The sequence below is a fragment of the Microplitis demolitor genome, chromosome 1 (genome assembly GCF_026212275.2).
Source record: "Microplitis demolitor isolate Queensland-Clemson2020A chromosome 1, iyMicDemo2.1a, whole genome shotgun sequence".
In the NCBI taxonomy this organism is placed as follows: domain Eukaryota; kingdom Metazoa; phylum Arthropoda; class Insecta; order Hymenoptera; family Braconidae; genus Microplitis; species Microplitis demolitor.
In genome coordinates, this window is record NC_068545.1 from 15,912,218 (window position 1) to 15,934,628 (window position 22,411).

The 22,411-nt window shown below is 30.6% G+C and overlaps 1 protein-coding gene across 1 annotated transcript in view; it reads right to left on the bottom strand.

The window, feature by feature from the left end:
- Positions 1 to 6,999: 6,999 nt before the first annotated feature.
- Positions 7,000 to 22,411, bottom strand: part of LOC103572706 (uncharacterized) — a 94,810-nt gene continuing 79,398 nt past the window's right edge. Inside the window, exons 6-8 of the mRNA XM_053741710.1 lie at positions 8,267 to 8,639; positions 8,133 to 8,200; positions 7,000 to 8,047 (exon numbers count right to left, since the gene is read on the bottom strand). Of these exons, the coding sequence (XP_053597685.1) occupies positions 7,108 to 8,047; positions 8,133 to 8,200; positions 8,267 to 8,639 (1,381 nt within the window). The 3' untranslated portion in view covers positions 7,000 to 7,107. The remainder of the gene's footprint in view (positions 8,048 to 8,132; positions 8,201 to 8,266; positions 8,640 to 22,411) is intronic.

Genomic DNA, 22,411 nt, shown 5'->3' on the forward strand with positions numbered 1-22,411 from the left:
TCATGTTTAATTTCACTTATCCTGTATTTGTCTTTCGAGACAATTCTTTATAATTTTTTTCTAGTTTGTATTAATACTAATGAAAAAAAAAAAAAAAAAAAAAATTTTATCATGGAAATTCAAACACGGCATTTATTGAATTTTGAAATTTGCGTTTGTTATAAAAATTGAGAACACTTTTGTTTGCTCAGTGTACAAAAAAATCAGATTGCAAATGTAGCAGAAATACGACAAGTTTTTTAAGATATTTAAAAAAATTAAATAATTGATACAATACAATTAAGAAAAATGTATGTACTGAATTTAGGATTTTCTAAACATGAATTTTCTTTTTTTATTTTATAAACATTTAGATTCATTATTTCAAAATTTTTAAAATTGTCAGATGCCCGCTAACTTAGCTATCATAAAATTACTCATACAAAATTAAATTTTAATTATATTACTAAAATATTTTTACAGTTCTTAGTAAATTATGGTTATGGTTTCAAAAATATTTATTTTTTTTTGTAATTTCCTTACGGTAAAATAACCATCCCTACTAATACAGCTACAATTCGCGCAAGCGCTCATTCCCTTTATTTAGTTCCTAACCACTCATTTAGCGGCGCTAGTGTATGCTTCAATGAATATTATTTTTTTTGTTTTACACCACATGGATGCTCTGTCCAGTTATATAGAGATCAGTGTCGATGCTACTTAACTTCGGTGATCACCCGAGCCACGTGCGTGCCGAACGGCTGCCTCAGCCACTTATTGTTAATATATTTTAACACAGTTAATTTATTTAAGTTCTTCAGTATTAATTAATTTCACAGCTATAAACATACGATCACCAATTTCTACTGAAATACAAATTAATGTTAGAATCGATTTGGACTATTTATCTTTATACTATACATCAATTTATAAATATTTGTAACGTTTTTTATTTAAAACTTCGCGACTATGGTAGCCATTTTTATCTTACAGTGGATATTCCCTTCGTCCCACAATTAAAAAGTAAATTTTGGAGGGTATTTTTACATTCCGGCCGACTGTAAATTTACCCTACATTTGGTAAAAGCGGACAAAACTCCCAAAGTTAGGTCAGATTTACAGTTCTGCTCAATAGCTTGTCATTGCTCGAATGTGATTTTATTCTCAATACCCTCATGTAACTATGATTTTAGCCTCAATTACCTGATTTAGAATATGGAGGGCAAATCCAAATTTCAAAATTTGACTCGAATCAGCTATTGCACAAACATGAGAAATACCGCGAGACAAAATTTTTTGAAATTTTTTCTTTTTTTGGAGAGAGTCTACGAGCTGCGAAAAAATTTTTTCAGCTAAATCAATGCATAAGTCGGTTAGAAAATTTATTCAGCTTCAATTTGGCTTTTTTTCAACCTATTAGGACGATTTGTCGCAGAAATATCAGACTTCAAACAAAAAATGATCCTTTTGGCATTGATGATCGATATTTCAGGTAACAATGATCGCATAGTAAATTTGGGGATGGTGTTAAAAATTTGAATAAATTCCTTACAAGACCATCTCATCATTTTTCGAATTGATCGATCGAACCGTTTCTCAGGGTCGATGGATCAAAGTTTTGCTGAAAAAATTTCCAAAAAATCAAAGATAAAAAAAATTGAAACTCATTTTTTTGTGTTAGATATTTTTTTTTTTTTTTTTTTTTTTTTTGAGACTTTTTGTAAATTTTTTCTTTTATTTTCTTTTCCTTGCATTTGCTAAGTAACCAGCGCAAAAATGTAAGAGAAGTCGAAAAAAAATTATTTTTTCATTTTGATTATGATTACACAATTGAAGGAACAAAGCTTGTTCGTTTAATTGCTTAGCAAAACTTTGATCAATCGACCCCGAGAAACGGTTCGATCGATCAATTTGAAAAATAATGAGATGGTCTTGTAAGGAATTTATTCGAATTTTTAACGCCACCCTCAAATTTACTATGCGATCATTGGTACCTGAAATATCGATCATCAATGCCAAAAGGATCATTTTTTGTTTGAAGGCTGACATCTCTGCGACAAATCGTCCTACTAGGTTGAAGAAAAGCCAAATTGTAGCTGAATAAATTTTCTAACCGACTTATGCATTGGTTTAGCTGACAAAATTTTTTCGCAGCCCGTGGACTCTCTCTAAGAAAAGCAAAACTTTTTGTCTCGCGGTATTTCTCATGTTTGTGCGATAGCTGAAGCTCTAGAAAAAGTTTGATGAAAATGCGCTGAAACTAGAGATTTCAAGCTATAAAACGCTTTTTTGAAATCCCGATACGATTATTTTCACGAAGTTACAGTCTTTCAAAAATCACAAAATAATTTCTAAAATTTTTCTGTTCCTTTAATCTATAGCATGAGTATATTTAACAGAAATAAGCTTTCACTGAGTGGGCTTATAAGATCTTGGCTACAATAATGGCGTAGGTAAAAGCTGGTAGTAACCGTATTAATAGTGAGTATAGTAATTGTATTGGTCGTAGTGGTCAGAAAAAATGCGTCCATCCCCGATGCGTGCCAGTAGCCAAGAGAACGACAGCTAGTCGTCTCTGACTCTCGAAACTTTCGGTCTCACGCCTACTAAGTTCTAAAACATTAATTCGTCGGAAACTCGACGGTGGCGACCCCGATGATAAGTAGACCGTCTTATACCGGCTATTGTTGTTGGAGGAAGTCGCTTTAACTTTTGGCGTGAGACGATTCTAAATTTAAATAATAAATATGTAATTCTACTCCGTTATAAATATATTGTAAGAGCGATGTGCGGGAGCCTAAGAAATAAAAATTATCACGTTTTTTGGCCAAGAGACCTACAGACTTTAAATTTGAAACGAAGAGTACCTACGGTACGAGAAAAGAAATGGAGTTGAACTTTTTTTTATAATAATCATCCTCTTTAGTGATTTGCGCTGACACAATAATAAGACCATCAATATTGATATTTGAAGTGAATATTAGTTACGAAAATTAACAACGATATAATTAAAAATTGTTTATAGAAAACTTACTCCTACTTCTTTGAACACTTACAATTTTTTTTTACATAGAAAAGTGCGAGAGAATAAGTATATTTACGGATGTTTGTACAGTTAATACTGGGATATTGACATCCATAATCAAACAAAAATATAGAATCATCTAACATACCAAAATGCCCAGCGAAGCGGGCGGGTCGTAGCTAATCTATATCTATAGATAAGCGAAATACCACTGACTGACTGACTGACTCACTCACTCACTCACTCTTCACGAGATCTCCGAAACTATAGGTCCTATTGACTTGAAATTTGGCATACATAATCCTTTCTCAACGTAGACACTCACTAACAACGGATTTTATGTAACTCCTATTCTGATTACTTTTTAGCAATTTACCGAATCCTCTCTTTTCATTGGCTAGCTACCAAATGCGCTTCTCTGATTGGCAATTACAAGATGACGTGGCAACTGTTATCATAGCAACCGTTTTCATAGCAAAATAAAAATTACTGATGAACTGAGAAAATCGATGATGTAAATTTTTTCTAAAATCGACACCGGTAGGGCTGCGCGGAGGCGTGAAAAATGAAAATTTTCCTTTTTTCGAATTCTATCGTAATTTATGTACAAAACTAAATTCATCATTAGGTGCATTATTTAAGTAGGATGTATCAATTTGATTATTTGAGTTAAGTTATGCTACAAACTTTTCTTTATTGTAAGTTCATAACAGACTAGAGGATCAGACTACCATCCAGCGATTACCAAAGTTAAGCAGCATCGACGTGGATCAATAATTGGATGGGTGACCCCTTAGTACAAAAATAGTTAACCGATAGTAATTTTTTTTTTTCCAATTTAAATTTAACCAATATTTCTATTAATGAAGACAATAAATTCTAATTTAATTACTTAAATAATAATTTTCAGATATTTTCAATGAGCTTTTAAAAATGACTATATTCGTTCATGCATGATTATATCTAATCATATATGATTATATATGATCAGATCTGGCCAATTTTCAGATCTGCTTATATATGGACCCATATATAATTTCATATAATTACACAAAATCTTTTTTTATCGGGTATATACAGATTTAACTTATTCTGCTGTTCTTGTTGGCGTACAAAAAAAGATTGCCAGGATTATTGATCTTCGATTATCCAACTTGCGATGATATTACGGTATGACTTGATGAGTAAATATTATACTTATCAATTAATATTATACTTATAATAGTTATTATTAATTTCGTTTGTAATACTTAATATACAAGATCAAAAGATTTATCATGAACGACTGTCGAGTCATTCCTAAACGAAAAATCAATGAAATTATTCATGAGTTAGCTTATCATTTTAAATAATCAATTAAACTCTTTTTTTTTTTTTCTTTTTTTTTTTGTCAAGAAATGAGAAACAACCACGTGGTCAAATCACAGATTGACCATCTCAGGCACAAGGAATTAATAAATCTATTATTTGTTAAATTTATATTTCATATTAAATACGTCTATCTTTGATTTTTTAGGCTCGGCCCATTAATATTAGTGTTTCAATCACTGTTAAATTGTGTCAATATTTGTAAAAAATTTTTATCTCTCCTATTTTCTTAAACCGATTATAAAATTTAGATAAAATAACATTATTTGAACCAGCTATGTATTTATTTATTTCTATGTACATATATATGAATAGTTTTCATTATTTTTTTTATTTTTTTATTCACTTTATTTGAATTTACAGACTTTTATGAAAATGTATATATGCATTTTACATACGAATGATTGATTGTTGTTATTAATTTTTTTTTTTTCAAGTAACAACCTAAAATTATATTTATAATTAAGTTCCTGTTTAATTATTCTTAAACTATTACTTTTTTTTAAATACAACAAGTAAAATTTGTTAGTTTATTTAATACATCGATCAATGAAACTGATTGAATATCTGAAAGACTAAATATATGCACAAATCTTAAATTTTCATTCGAAATTTTTGAGAATAAATATCAATATCATTATCTAATAATTGATAAACTATGAAATAAAGCAATTTATAACATTTTAATAGTGACTGTGTAGATAAAGTATTCAATAACAATAATTATCTACGGAAAATCGGGCGGATACGACTACTACTAAGGCCTCGCTTATGAGTTATTCCAAATTAATATTTAGATTATATTATTCAGTCCCAGGCATACATATTTTAATAGGTAAATGTTCTAATCGGTAAAATACATTTGGGATTAAATAAGATATTTAATCACCACTACAAAATTATTTATAGATAAGATATAGGAGTCAAGTAATATTTATCGACCTATTATTTATTTACCATTTGAATCTAATTAAGTCCAGCACAACAATACTATTTACTCTGATTGATTCAGCAGAAATCGACTTAGTAATATCTGGATTAATTTAAATGATTTCTAACACTTATTTCTAACTCATTCTTCCAATTTCTAAGTGTAACGATACTTATTTATTAATTATTTTTTTTTTTTTTTGTTTAAATAATATTGTTTACCCTTATTAGAAGAAACGATTTGAAATGATCAGAAAAAAATTTTTAAATACTTTTAAATGCTTTTGAATACTTTTGAACCGCCCTTCTTATGAGCATTTAACATTGTAAATCGTTTCAAATTGCTTTTTTTGACAGGGTAAATCATAAGGTGCACAATTTAATTACCCTGATTAAACAACTGAATTCGATCGAATTAAACAGAATTAAATTTTTAATTCTATTTAGTTCAGATAAATTCTATTAATCCGGTACCTAACTCAAAAATTAATTCTGTCTAATTCGGCAGGAAACCCAGAATTTGTCCAAATTAAAACGAATTTAAATAATTCTATTCGTTTTAATTCAAATTAATTCGAAAATAATTCTCTAATTTCTGGTTCTGAATCCGAATTAAACTGAATTAAAACGGATTTGAAATTTTTAAATCGGTTTTATACTGTTTAATTAAAATTCAAATTTTCAATTCAGTTGAATTCTGTTTTGCAGAATTCGACAGAATATAATAGAATTAAAATTTTGAATTCGGTTGAATTCAGTTGTTTAATCAGGGTATTAATTTATTTAATGGGAATTTTTTTTTCTTGATTATTTTAATGATCTCTATATGAAAACATGTATTAATTAATAAATTCTCGCCATGACGCAGAGATTTAAGAATACATGTTTTCTAGTAGCGGTCTTTTTACGCTGTTCAGCCAACAATATCAAGTCGCTATATTGATAATATTAGTCCAAATTACCTTAAAACTGATGGCAGTGTGCGGTCCGATTTAAGAGACAAGTGAACCTTAAAACTTTCGTTATTTGTATTTAATATTTATAAGTATTGATTATTTTAATATTTTAACTAAATTATTCTTTAGCTCTAATAACTTAATATTTATTTTAATACTGATGATAATGAATGATAAATGTATATTATAAAATGGAATAAAACTATTTGGCACATTTTTTGAATGTAATGTTTAAAACTACATTATTACATAAAAGAGACTTGTGTAGAGAAACAGTTATTGTAGAGTTAAAATTGCATTTAACAAGAAAGTATCTTATAACGTTCTACGTAACTTAATTTTTTTTACTTTTTTTTTATTTTTATTAATTCTTTTCTACTTTTTTTTTCTTAAAACACATTCTACGAAAAACGTTTATAGCACTTTTTCTTTGTCATTAATCAATTAATTAATTAATACATTCTTTATTAATAATTATATAACAAGATATTAACGAATTGGAAAGCCTTTTGATTTATCATAAGTTTCCTTTATACTTTGTTGACTCTTTAAATAAGGCTATCTACGTCATTATGAAGTTATGTATCTCTTCTCTTCAAACGCATCTACGGTACGTTGGTATAAGATTGAGGTATATATATATATATATATATATATATATATATATATATATATATATATATATATATATATATATAACAAAGTATTTTGTATTTGGATAAACTGCCAGATCGTATTAAATTGACCTAAAAATCTCATATTGCTTAAATCAATGAAAGCCCCTCAGAGGCAGCGATATAAAGAACTTGTCGCTTTTGAGTGAAGCCACTCCTAAATATTGTTGACCTATCAAGGAGGATGTAAATCCCGGTGATGTGCTCTAGCGGTCAAAATAGCTTTGAGCTCTGACTCAAGTTGTTTTTTTGTACGTTCACTTACTGACTTACCCCCTACTGAGGGTTGTGCCATCAATCTTGGTGATGGTGAATCATTTATTGATTTGCCACTTGAATCGCGATTTTCATGACTACGCGCACGTCTCATAGGCTTTTTATTCAATGTTAAAAGATCTTCTTGATTTTTCTTACGTGCTGGCCTTTCAACACTAAATGTACTCTCTTTACTAGGGTTATATGTAGAAAACGACCCGATTGCTTCTGAGGACCAGCTTAGATCAATTGATCCTGATCCCCATTCTCTTGATAGCTTACGCCCAATTGCAGCAGTAAGCTCGTTGTTAGGTGACAAAAGAGGACTCTTTGACAGTGCGTGATAACTTGATGGATGTGCTGTTGTTGGTGGTGGAGGGGGTCGTTTTAGAGTTGCAAAAACTGGAAAAGACTGACCTCGTTTAGCGGGACTGTGTGAATACTTTGGAGTAGGTACTCCCCCACTAATTGAATCAGACTTAACGGGTGGTGATGGCCTGAGAGTTACGCTTCCACCAAAATTAGCTGTACTAAGACGAGGTGGAGGAGAACCATCATCACCGTGGCTCAGTCTTCGTCCAACCGTTTCCAGTGGACTTCGAGCTCTGAGATTTGTGCTGCTCAATGTAAATTCACGGGGTTTCATTGACGTTTCTAAATTGATTGGCGACAAACCAAGTCGGGAACTAGATAAATTAATTGAGCTTCTACTTTTCTCTGGCCTCTTTGGACTCAAAGACATTAATGGGCTTTTACTCCGATTGCGTTCTTTTTCTTTAGGATATTTTTCATCCTTTTTGGAAATTCGATTAGCTTCCACTTCTTTTGTATTAGCGTCTTCTTTTACCTCTTGTTGTACTCTAGAGGCACTTAATAGTTATTAAGATCCGTTGATGATTTACCAACTTTATTTTAAGAAATAATAAATAAAATTTTAAAACTTACCGACGAATTTCCTGTATCATCTCAAAAAATTGTCCTCGGCTCTTACGTCGGCGACGCTCGTGTTCTTTCTGCAATAATGAATCCTTGTAGATAAAATAATATCATTACTAGTTCTGTAAATACATTATACTTACCCTCTTAACACTTTTTTGAAATAACGATGTAATATGGCCTTGCTTTACTGTGTGGACCAATTCTCTTGCAGCGTGGCGAGGTGATACAAGTTCAACGCAATTTATAAACCTATAAAGTTTCTGTGAGAAAAACATAACGTTTCGATTTCGCCAAATAGAAGTTTTAGGTCTGTGCCGTAAACTTGGTAGAGTGTATTTAAAAAATAAATATTCTCCTACAAGTATAATTCCACCCACAGCAATACCCAAACCTAATAAACAAAAAACTCCAGCCACAGATCTAACACCAAGAGGTCGAGGGTGGCCTCCCGAACCTGAACCAAAAACTGCATCTCTTCCTTCTTGTCCAGCTATACATGGTAGGCCTCCATACCTAACAATAATCAAAGTTATATCCATTTTGAAATATGACTATACATTTTATTTTTTATTTATTGTATCCCAGGTAGGAACCGCCAGCACAATTGGGCCAGCGTTGGTCCTTTTTTAATCTGTCAAGCCTCGATAGCCAAACATGACTAAAGCTTGGCCTTATTGTACAACTAAGCTAGAACCAAGCCTTGGTAACTAGGGCTGAATTTAAGATCGAGATTATATTGATCTTGTCTAAATCTCGTCTTCACTTACCAAGACGATATTATAGATTGCAATATCGAGACTGAGACCAACGAAAATTTTGCAATGTCTTGACAAGAACCAATACAATGTAATAAATAGACGTGGATAGTTTTATCATGATTTTGTGTTTACACATGACTATAATTCGATAGTTAATTTGGGTCTATTGACTTTTCTGAAATACTTTAAATTAAAGTAGAAATAAAACTTAAACTTAATAGGATTATTTATATTTCCATAGATATGAAGTGTCTGAGTATGTTAGTATGAAAATATTTGAATAAATACTAGTAAACTCATGTATATTTGGAATATCATTATACAGTTAGTTTCTAGCACTTAAAAAAGTCACTATATTGTCCTACTAATGGTAACCAATTCTGGCCGAAGCTTGGTTTTGTAGTAATACCAAACTGGAATCATGGAGTCTCATGTACGTAAAGTAAATTTTCGTCTATTTTCACAAAAAATTGTAATGATTGAAAAAAAAAAAAAAAAAAAAACAAAAGATTAGTTATTGTTCCATGTTGAACATTTTTTTTTTTCAAATCAGTTACAATTCTATTGGACCATTACCTAATAGAATTGCAAGTGTTGTAAATATAGAAAGAAATTTTGAATTGGTATATTACGTAACAAAATCGAACAATGCAATAATGAAAAAATAATTGGATTACTCATGTTTCTTGTTTTATTTCCCGAACTACAAATTAATGGAGTGAGGGTATTTGTAAATAAATTGATTTTGAATTTCACTCAATAATTACTATTATATTTTAACTTGATAAAAAACACACTTATTTGAATTATATAAATATAAATTGTTACATTGAACTTATTGACACACATTAATAGATTTAACTAATTGATATACTCATTATTGATATATAGATAGAGATAGATAGATTGGTGGGTATAGATCAAAATGGATAGTCGAAGACCGGCGATTTCCAGTTCTCAGTTCGAAGTGTCTCGATTTTTCACTTAAGTTTTTCAACAGAAATTCTCAGTGTGCTTAGTTAAAATAGGAAAGGGCAGAAAAAGTGTGGTTGATTTTGTTTAAGTAAAAAGTATTGATCATGTACTATTATGGGAGTATGAAGGAGGATCTTAAAGATTGTACGAAAATATTCGTAGAATAGAAGAAGTAACAGATGTCCTCAAAATGTTATTTAAAATTAAGAAAGTTCGAAGTAGAAATATCTAAATTGTTTTATTGGGGATTAAAAAAGACACGCATTTTAAGTCAGAAAAAATCCAAGGGTTTTTCTAATCTTAGTCAACAATGCAAAAAATAGAAATATAAGCACGGTACAAGGTCGGTTTATGACTATAAATCACCATAGAAAGGTCGAAAGTACATGAAAAAATATACTTAAATATTTATAAATAAAGTTTAAAATAATGTTAAACGCTACATTTCTACATAGCCAGAAAAAACCCACCTTACCTAAATTTTATGTAGGGGAAAATACGGCACGAAGTCCCCGGCTCCTAAGTCACTTATTGTTTTTTGTATCTTTTGAGCACCGAGGACAAGTTGTTTTTGTTTTTTTTTTTTTTCCAGAACAAATTCATTATAATTTTTTCATAATTTAAAAGAGAAAACAAAATTCGGGGCACGACTTCCGAAAAATTAAGAAAAAAAAAAATTTCGGAACATTTTTGTTTTTTTCTACATAACTTTGCATTCTTTAATTTTATCTATATCGGATAAAAAACAAGCAATTTATTTCTAACAGGAAGGCACCTATCATCACTCCCAAAATAATAATTTTGACAAAAAACGGCTTTTATTTTTTGTGTAAAATTAAATATTTTTTTTAATGTTGTGTATCAGATGATTTATTTCAATTTTTAAAATAAAATAATAATATTTATTAACCGGTTTTTATATTATTATTGTATTTCATTAGAATAATTATAATAGGTTTCATTGCCCTGGTTAAAAATACTGATTGAAAAGAATTGAGAAGCGGTCACTCCATGCAAACTGTATATCTATATTAGGGTGGCCCAAAAAACCCGACTATTTTTTTTTCGAATCTCTTATGAAAATTTGTTGGTTTACGATGTTTTAAGAAGCCTCTCCAAAAATCAGCTTGATATAAAATTTTCAAGAGGTCGCTCACGAATTTTGAAAATATCAAAAATGAGCGAAATTTGAATTTTTCATTTCAAATTTTTGCACGACTCATGATGCGAAGCATCAGAGAGGGCTTTACGATCGAATTTTCTTTCTTGTAACAGCAATAGTTTATATTTGTGAAATCATGACTAAGCTAGAAATTTCAGCCCAAAATTTATACATTTAAACGTCGCTCAAGAATTTTGAATGTTTCCGAGTGCTGTCTTTTGAATGTTTTCGAGCGATCCTTGAATATTAATACTAAAGCTTCTCGATTTTTTTTACCATCAATTTGCATCACAATTAATGAAAATATAACCCGAGAAATAGACATAATAAGTTATTTACGTATTTTTTTATTTTTTAATTTAATTTTTAAGTTCTTTCGCTTCCCTGATTAAAAACTCCGATTGAAACTGATTGAAAACGTCCTATCAGATTTAATCGGAAATTTCTGATTGACATTCAATCAGTTTCAATCGGATTCAATCGGAAACTTCCGAATGATTCCGATTGAAAGTTAATCAGAAATTTCCGATTGACTTTTAATCAGTTTTAATCGGAATCATTCGGAAGTTTCCGATTGAATCCGATTGAAACTGATTAAAAGTCAATCGGAAATTTCTAATTGACTTTCAATCAGTTTTAATCGGATTTGATCAGATATTTCCGGAAGGTTTCGATTGTAAATTAATCAAAAATTACCGATTCCCGGGAAAAAATAATTTTATATATTATTAAATGGTAAAAAAACAAAAAATCAAATATATTAAAATCTACTTTGAATCTATATTAACAATTAGATTTTATGTCATGAAATATTATAGGATATACTATATTACCACCAAAAATGGCACTTGTCACTCTGTCAAAGAACAAAGGAGTGCTCGTGTCAGAATTGCTTCGAAGTCTGGAATATAATACGTCTGAACTACGTTCTTTACCAGGGACACTTCACAAGTGGTAGGCGCTATCTAGTGGTGAGCACCGAACTACTCCCACTGCTATTGCCTAGGACTGGTGAATTTCCTCTCCTCCGTATATATCTTTTTTCCTAAGAAATTTTTCTCTTGGTTCAAGCAACTTTTTTTTCTATTAGTTGGAGCATACGAAAATCCTTGCGTTAAACACCCCCATGAAAAAAATTTATTTAAAAAATATAAGTTAAAATACAATAATATATTTTAGAATTTATAAAAAATCAATCAGAAAACAATTTTTTAAAAAGCTTGACATTGAAAAGAAAATAACTAGAAAAAAAAACGAAATTTTAAAAAACTTTATTCATAATAATTTTTGAGAAATAAAATTACCTACAAAAAAGTTTCTATGAAATTTTCTGATAAAACTGATAGTTTCGCCGGAAAAGTAAGAAGATTTCAAAATTTTCTATAAATTTGACTTTAAGCTCAAATAACTTTTGAACAGTTAGATTTATCAAAAAATGATGAGACTTTTGTTGTAGAGCATTCGATATCCTACAAAAATATCTATCGTGCATAATAATTCGTTGATTGGCTTGTAAGTTAGAAAATTCTAAAAAATAAAAACTTTTTTTCCCGTGTTATTTAAATAGAAAATAGAAAAATTGATTGACGCAAACCGTAGTATTATTATTAAGAGCTTGAATTGGTACCGAAATTTTTATTTTTAGGTAGACTTTCAATTTTTGGATACCAAAAAAAAATAAATTTTTTTTTTTAACCAACTTAATATATATATAATTTTTCATTGATGTTTCCTTTTATTTTCGTGATAGTTTTAAACTCAATCAATACAGTTTTTTAAAAAAAGTTTTTGTATAATCCTGAAAAATGCTTGTTTTAACTTTTTATAAAATTGATTAAATTGGAAAGACAGATAAAATTCTATACTCGGATATTTTAAAAATTGCTGAATTAATGATAAACAAAATTCATATCTGCCCAAATTTTAATAATTATCAATACTATCTAATTGTTATTTTCCGATTAAAACTGATTGAAAATTGTCTATCAAATTTAAGCAGAAAATATTCGATAAATGAATTATTATTTTCTGATTGAATCTGATTAAATCTGATTGAAAATTTTCTGTCGGATTTAATCGGAAAATAATCGATAAATGAATTATTATTTTCTAATTGAATCCGCTTCGGTTGAAACGAATTTTTTTTTTCTAGCCGACACAAAAAAATTTTGTTGTTTGCTGTTATATTGAGAAATAAATTCCCTGAAAATTTCAGCTCTTAAATTTAATTTAAAGTACTTTCTCTCGAGTATCAAATTTTTCCATTTAAAAAGTACGTTAATTGAATAACATTTTTTTTTAATTGCTATACTTTAGCCAAATTTCAAGCTACCGTTTTGAAACCAGTTTTAATTTGCAGAGAATTTGTTGAATTTGAAAGTCTATGAAACAAATTGCTCTAACTCGATCTATGTCGATTCTATCTACTCCAAAAGTCTATTTTTCACTTGTTTCATATAATTTTGTTAAAAGTGAAAAAAAAAACGGCTCATCGTGCGAAAAAGATGCATAGTACTCATCTTTTAGAAAATTTCGTCCTCTACGGAATTGTTTATTATACTTCCCTACTAAAAAAATCCGAGAGATTCTTATAGCTGTATGTATAAGGCCCTATACTTAACCATATAGGACTTCTCATAGAACTTATTTATTCTCCTATAATCTCTATGGGAATGTATGAGAATCTATGAGATTTTCTAATTAGGGTGATATTGCTAAAGTGCACTGTTTATAAGATACAATCAGTAGAACATTCTGCAGTAAAAAGGATTTATACTATATTAAGCTTAGAATTTCGATACTGTCTAATGTTAAACTACTTGTATCTCATAGATAATACGCACACCCCTATTAAAAATAAACGAGGGCCGCCTCGTTTGTCATCTACCGTTAGCATTGATTTTAGCGACGCTAGCGAGACGCTGGCCAGTGCCTCGTTTCATTTTTACTATGGACTTTAGCTATATATCTAGCTTATTAGGAAGATAGTTTAAAATCAATTAGAACATTCTTTACGGAGAAATAAAAAATTGATCAATTGGGATAAAATCGAGAAATAAATTATTATTTTCCGATTGAATCTGATTGAATCTTTTCAATCAATGTTAATCGGTTTCAATCGGAAAATAATTTTAAAAAAATTATTATTTTTCGATTGAATCTGATTGAAACTGATTGAATTTTTCTTGTTCAGTTTCAATCAGATTCAATCGGAAAATAATTTTTAAAAAATTATTATTTTCCGATTGAATCTGATTGAAATATTTCAATCAGATTCAATCAGAAAATAAAAAATATTTTTTTTAATCGACTGATTGAAAATTCGTTTCCGATTGAATCTGATAGCATTCTGATTGAGTTTCAATCAGATTCAATCGGAGTTTTTAATCAGGGATTATACAAAACTTACCAAATTTTATTGTTTAAGACTGCCCTGTATATTTTTGGTTATGCAAAAGTTATATTTTAGTCAAATGACAATGATTGAGTTTTAAAAAAATACCAAAATTAATTCAAAGTATTAGTCACATATTATCAGTTAATATTCAAAATTCTTGAGCGCCGTTTGAATATTTGAATTTTGGGCTGAAATTTTCAGCATAGACATGATTGTACAAGTATAAACTATTGCTGCCACGAGAAAGAAAAAATTTATAAGTAAAAAATCCGAATTTCAATCATTTTTGATATTTTAAAAATTCGTGAGTGACCTCTTGAAAATTTTTTATCGAGCTGATTTTTGAAGAGGCTTCTTCAAACATCGTAAGCTAACAAATTTTCATAAGGGACTCGAAGTAAAAAAATAGTCGGTTTTTTGGGCCACCCTAATCTGTATATACAAACAGAAGAATTAAAATTATTGAAAAGAATTCGAATTTCATCATTTTTAATTCTTTTCAATCAATATTTTTAGACAGGGTGTTGTTATTGTAGTGTTAAATTAAAAAAAACTTTTATTTTTTGTAAGACATTCAAGGTATTCTATATTGTACACCAAATGAATATACTATGTTTCGTTCGTAAATCACATCTAGAATTTGAATTACAAAAAATTAAAAAAAAAAAATTATTACTTTTAAGCCGAAAAATATTTTAATTGAAAAGAAAATTTTCAAATAACATCAAACTCATAAATCTACATTATAGAAAAAGAAATTTTTTCCTTTCTCAAAATTTTTCTTTCATATTTATTCATTAATTGAATTATAATTTATTACCGTATATAATCAATTGATCGTAACACTATGGGTAAGTTATCAGTTCAACAAGATAAATTACAAATCACCTAAGTCAGAACAGTGGTTAGCAGTCCGGCCTAGTACACGGAAAAAAAATTCCACTCAAATTTTCGATGTTACCATCGTAATTGTGGACTATACTTTCATTAGCATCAATTTTGAAAAGTCGTATTTTTAAATTTGCAATGTACGTCACATTTTTTTTCTACTACTCAGGCTTTTAGTGACTACACAATTATATTTTAATAACTAAAGTACATATTTATATTTAGGCATCAGATTAATTTGTCTATTTTCAATTCTAATAGGTGTTTCTTCATTGGTTAAAAATTGGATTCGCATGAAAAAATTGAGTAGAACGGTGGGAGTCGAAATTTAAACGACTCGTTGTTACTAATAATAGCACATCCCCTTAGGCCGTTGCAAACGGATTCATCGGTGTATATCTTTGTTTGCATCAGGTATTGACTAACTAATTCAGTGAATAGACTTTTATGTGTGCTGGAGTCGGTATTAGCTTTTCCCTCGGTTAGATTGAGGATGAACAGGTTGAAGCAGTCAGGTATCTGGGACCAGGGTGGGATTGGGGGGAGATGGGGGCTATACAGTTTGACCTCTTGAAGTTCCGAATTTTTAATATGATTTTTGATGAATTTTCCGATGGATTTGGGTTTGGCCGGTCTTTCCTCTTGGCTGTTTTGTTTTGATGGTTGGCTATGATGAATCTCTAGGACTATATTCAGTGCCGATGGAGCAAAGTTCGGCGCAAGTTGCATCCTTCTAAGTTCTAAGAGCACTTCCCCGGCTTCTGCTAGTATGCTGTCTCTAGAGCTCGTTCTGAATGCTCCAAGGGCTATTCTAAGGCATGTCGTTCGGATTGAATCAATTTTACTTAATTGGTTGTTAGGTGCAAATTGATATAAAGTTGATCCATAGTCTAGGAAAGATCCTATGGTTGCTTTATAGGTGTTTAAGAGTATCTGGGTTTCAGCTCCCCATTTTTTTTATGCCATTGATTTTTAATGGTTCATACGTTGGTAGCATTTATTTTTTAAGATTGATATGTCTTCATTCCAGGTTAGTCTTTTATCAAAGTAGATGCCCAGAATTTTTAGGTGGAGTACCAGCCGTAGCAGTTTGTTGTTTAAGTATACTTTGATTTGGTGATTGTCAATGTATTTTTTTCATGAGAATATCATACATTCAGATTTGGTTTCTGAAAATTTGAATCCAGACTCATTACACCATTCGCCTAGTTTATCTGGAGATTTTTTGAGTATGCTGCAAATATTTGTGATCTTCTTACCGGAACAACAGATAGTTAGATCATCAGCAAATAGAAGAGCGTGGGTGGGATTTGTGATACATTTGGTTATTTCATTGATGGCTAATAGAAATAGTAAGACACTGATTACGGATCCTTGAGGTAATCCATTATGTATTTCCCTCGGCTTGAATATAGCGTTGTTTACTCTTACTTGTATGAGTCAATTTTTTAGGAAGTGTATAATGTATTCAATGATGTGTCCGCGAAACTTTAGTTCTCCTGATAATATCTCGATTATTTGCGGCTTATAAACCATCTCATATGCTTTTTCTTGATCGAAAGATATAGCGATTACTGACAGGTTTTTTTTTAATTTTTCTTTTTGAAGAAAATTGATTAAAAAAAAATTTTTTTTTCCGATATTTTGCTCCCTTATCATCTTCGAAATGATTTTGATGTTCATAAAATCAATTTTCAAGATGATAAGAAAGCAAACTATCGAAAAAAAAAATTTTTTTAAATCAATTTTCTCGAAAAAAAAAAAAAAAAAAAAATTGTGGAAAAATTTTCTTATTCAATTTTTTTCAATAATTACTGTTTTTGATTAAAGAATTGGAAAAATCGATGAATTTAAAGCTTCAGAACACTAAGAAAGAAAAGCTGCAGCGCTTTAAAATTTTCAGTTTTTTCAGGACACTTTGAGGTTGAATAGAAACCGACGGTATGCTTTTGTTCATCCGTTATACCAAGATTTCCAAATATCCTTAGATATGCGAACTTTTTCCTATTTTTAAATAAACATCATCGATTCAAAAAAAAATTTTTCATCCAAAGCCACTAATTCTGCCTTATAGAGAAATTTTTTCAGTTTTCAGAACCCATTCTCTGTACAACCAATATGTTCGGAGTTACTGATTATCAAATCCAAAATGGACTTTTTTGCTTTGATCAATGGTGCAATGATAACTTGGCACCAAATTATCATAGAGAAAATTTCCTAAAAGATTCATGAGGTCAAATTTAAAAAAAAAAAATTATTGAAGCTCATAGACTTGTTGGAAGATGAGCGAAAATTTGGGAATTTTTTTTTTTCGTCGGTTTTCTTAGGATTACTCCGGAACCGTACATGATAAAAAAATTTATAAGCCCAGATTCAAAATCTAGGAATTTGATGCTACAATTTACTTAGTTTGTTTTTACTAGAAGACCATTTTCACGGAGTTACAGCATATTGAAAATCACCCAAAAATTTAGAATTTTTTTTATATCCCTTAATTTTTGTGACCAGTGTATTTAAGACTATTTTCTGATAGGTGTTTAAGAAGTATTACTGGTATACCATCAGGGCCAGGACTAGAATTTTTACTTGTTGTTAATACTTGGTGAGCTCATCCATTGTAAATACCATGTTTAGTTGATTAATACCATCAAGATCTTGATTAGGTGTCAGCTTCTGGTCTGTTGTTTCTGTTTTATTGTACTTATTCGATTGGTGTTTACTCTTGGTTGTGTCTTCTTATTTCGAAAGGAAATTAGTTAAGAAGTTTTCATCGTTGGAGTTGAATGCAAAAGTATCGGCTAGGATTTCAGCTTTTCCGGAATCAGAGTTAATGGGAATGTCCTTTTCATTCTGAAATGTCGTGATGTTCTTGCTTTGTTTGTTACCATTTATTTTACTTATTTTCTTCCTTATCAAATCGGTGTTTGGGGGTTTAGTATAGACACGAATTTTTGTCAGGAGGTTCTTCTAGAAGTTCAAAATTTTTTTTTTTTCGATTGCTCGATATTTTTTAACTTCCTGCTAAGAAAATCAATGATTTTCAAAAATTTCGGGAAGTTACTGTTTTCACCCTGATTTGCGAATATCGAAATTCCAACAGATGACAACGTTTTAAGGTTCTAGGAACCTATTCTGACTAAATTCAAGATGATATCCGAGTTATGTATATTTGTACGTACGTACGTATGTAAATATTCTGTAACTTTTGAACGAATGAACCGATTTTGATCGTCGAGGTGTCATTCGACGCGGCTTGTTATGAACTATAAACACTAAAAATTTGAGCTTAATCGGTAAAGTACGTTCGGAGATATTTCAAAAATCCAAATTTTTCAAAAATATTTTTTTTGAATAACTTTTAATTTGCTCGATGGATTGATTCCAAAATCTGATCAGCTGTAAAACTTTGTAAGCCGCGTCGAATGCCACCTCAATCATCAAAATCGGTGCAATCGTTCAAGAGAAACCACGAACGAAAGAATTAAAAAAAAAACTTTTTTAGTATTTTGGAAATTTCTCAAAAACGACTCGATAAATCAATTTTAAAATCTGTTCAGTTGTAGAACTCAATAAAACGCGTCGATTGCCACCTGAAACGTCTCAATCAGTTTATTCGTTCGAGAGATATAGTTGTAGAAAAAATGGTAAAAAACGTTATTTTTCGAAAACAAAGACATACAAAAGTATTTCCGAGCTCGAAGAGCTCGAAAATGTATCCACAACAATTTTTTGAGCTCAAGGAGCTCGAAATGGGCGGGAAGTTTTTGGGCTGGCCCGCAGGGTCAACCGACAGACCGATTTTTATACTCTATTAACAGATCGATCCTATCTTTATTTTTCCGGTACTGTTTAAATGCTTTTTTCTTATCTTTGTTTGATTTTTTGGCTTCATCGGTGCACCATTCGTGCGGCTGTTTTTTTGGATTCACAACTGTCTTCGGAATAGTAAGATCAGCAGAATTTCTAATTGCTGTGACTAATTCATCTATAAGTTGGTCGATTGGGAGATCAGGATTTACTGGAGGAAGTGATTTTATCTTTTACTCTGAAATTTTAGTGAATTCAGCCCACTGCGCTTTTTGTATTATCCACTTAGGAATATGAGGCTCATGAAGGTTTGTATTTGGTTCTTCCAGGTTTAAATAAATGGGGAAGTGATCGCTATCGTGCGGGTTGTCATCTACTTACCACGACATGATATGTATTAGGTGAGGGCTCGATAAAGACAAGTCAATCACATTTCCTGTTCCTGTGGCTAGGCATATGTGAGTTGACGCTCCATTGTTCAGAATGTTCCAGTCAGATTGGTCAATCTAGTCTTCAATAATTTTGCCTCTAATTGGATCGAATTTGTTCGATCCCCGTATCGGGTTGTGGCTATTGAAATCTCTGATGATGATGCAGGGCTGATGTATTTGTTGGAAGATGGCATTCAGTTCATCGGTACATAATACGTAACTGTTTGGGATGTATATGTTGCATATATCAATTTTCTGAGATAAGATGACTGACGCAGTGACAACTTCTAGTTCAGTAGTTATAGTTTTATGGCTAGATGGGATAAAGTTATGTATGTAAGTGACGACACCTCCACTGTCGTGTGTTGAGTTAATTCCATTTTTAAAATAGCATTTATATCTAGATAGGTTTATGAGATTATTTGCCTTAAAATTTCTTTCTTGTAAACAAATAATATCAGAAGTGTATTTTTCAGTAAGTATTTTCAAGTATTCGTATCTTGCAGATATACTGTTGAAGTTCCGTTGGAGGAGTTTCATATTTATTGTTAAATAGGTCAATAGTATGAGGAGATAAAAGGATGAATATGGATAAGTTATTGGGGAAGTATAGGTTGAGGGAGAGTTGTGAATGCTGGTTATTAATTTAATTCCATGTCAAGCTGCCCACCATCAGAGAATTCGCTTTCTGATATGAATAGATTTCATCATTCCACTGGGTCGAGTTCTAATTCTTCAATGACTTTGTTTCGTAGTTTGGTGAATCAAATGTTTAAACCTCTAGTAGGTAGGAATTGGTATAACTTTGTGAGCATGATTTCGATTTGATTAGGGTCAATTTTACATTCATGGATGACTTCTCTTATCGTGTTTTTCCCAACCGATTTATCAAATAGATTCTTTAGCTAATCAAAGTCATATGGATATTTGTAGGTATTTTTAAAAAGTTCTTCTTTTATAGGTGTCGGAATGTCAAATTGTACTGAAGGGATGTGATCTCGTTCAGTTTTTGCTTTTTTGGTTTTGATTGTGGCCTTTGAGTCCGTGTTTCCGATTCCCGAACCTGTTAGTTTGGTTTTAATGGTGGTAATGGATCGTACAGGTGATTTTGTTGATGTTGATTGATGGAGTGAACGTTTCGTTGAATCTTTTATCACAGGGAAGGGAGGAGTGAATTTAGGAGGTGGCATTGTTGGTAAAGTTTTGATAGATACGATAGTGAGTAAGTTGGTTTCAGTTGATGGCTGTGTAGTTTTGGCTTTAGATGGATTACTCATGCGGGTATTTTCCTCTGGAGTTCGGGAGATTTCCGTATTATATATTAGAGGATTACCTGGACAGACTTTAGCTATGTGACCTTCTTTATGGCAAGTATAGCAAACGAGTAAGTCAGACGATGAGTAAATATTATAGATTGTATCTTCAAATGGAATTTGAATGATCTTAGGAAATTGGGTGATGTCATCTAGGTTTATAAATATTTGTCGGCGAAAGCTCATAAAATGTGAGTAGCCTGGTTCATTTAAGCCAATTCTAAGAAAAAAGAAAGCCGACATTGTTCTTATTTTAAGTCTGTCAAAGACATCTTGTAAATAGCTATGGGGGATTATTGGCGGAACATTTGATAAGATGATACTCTTACTACGGGTTACCAGTGCACGGACATTGAGCACGTTTGATCCGATGTTAATTATTTTATGTTTTCCGATGAGCTCATATGCTATCGCTTTGCTTGCTAAATATGCGCATGTACGATTTTTTTGCTATTCTGGAGATAAAACGAATGTTGGTCGTTGAGATTTTTTTGAGCAATAGCTTTGACGTAGTCACCGATAGTCTAGTCAACAAGTTGAAAATGGTCCAAAATAGAGATACTGCTCTTAAAATTAGGTGTGATGGCTCATTGGATCCGGAATGACGCCTAGAAAAATGTGCCAAAAGTGTGTATTAGCACGTAAAAAATTGCAAAAATTATAAGCAATTAAAGATGAAAAAACAAGGTTTCTCGTTTTTTGTCAATATTTCATAGACTACTAATATTTAAGAAATATAAAAAAAAAAAATATTCTTAAAGAGGAGAAAATTTTCAATAAAAAACCCATATCTCCCGGAACTCTATCTTCATTACCTATAATTTTAATTTAACGCTGAAAATGGGTCTACGCGCGACATTTTGAGGTTGCGTGCGCGGCGTCAAAAGCGAGTACGATACATTGATTGATTTATTTAAGGTGCTAAAAATGTTTTTTTTTAATTTGAAAAAATTATGGTGTTTTCTGAACACTTTAAATAATTCATTCCCGTTGGAAATTCTACTTAAAGTTAATTTTTCAACTAGTTAAACGATTGTTAACTAACGAAATTTTCTCAAATTTACGTCTTCATTGTATATGAAGAAAAATGTTTAAATAATTGTCGTAAAAATTTTTCGCTTCGTGAAGCCCTTCTTACATATATACTCAACAAGATCACGCCATAAAAGTTAAAAAAATACTCATACTTTGTTTATAATAATTTTTGTACTCGAACCAAAACTGAAAAATCCAAGTCATAAAAAAGTACATGCCAGGACTGGTTGGTGATTGGGATGTTCGAAAAATATGCATATTTAAAAATATAACAATATTTTTATTTATCACAGCACATAATATCACTGGGTTACACAATTAAATCGTTGATTTAATTAATTATTACTGATGAATGTTTGAGCTCATGATTACGTGATAAATTGAATGTAAATTATTTAATTGAGCTCGAGTAATTAATTGAAATAATTATATTGAGTCTATGTGAACACTGAGTTGATTGAAAGGATGTAATAATAATAAATAGCATGAAATCAGAGGTTACCGAGCAAAGTTAGTCAT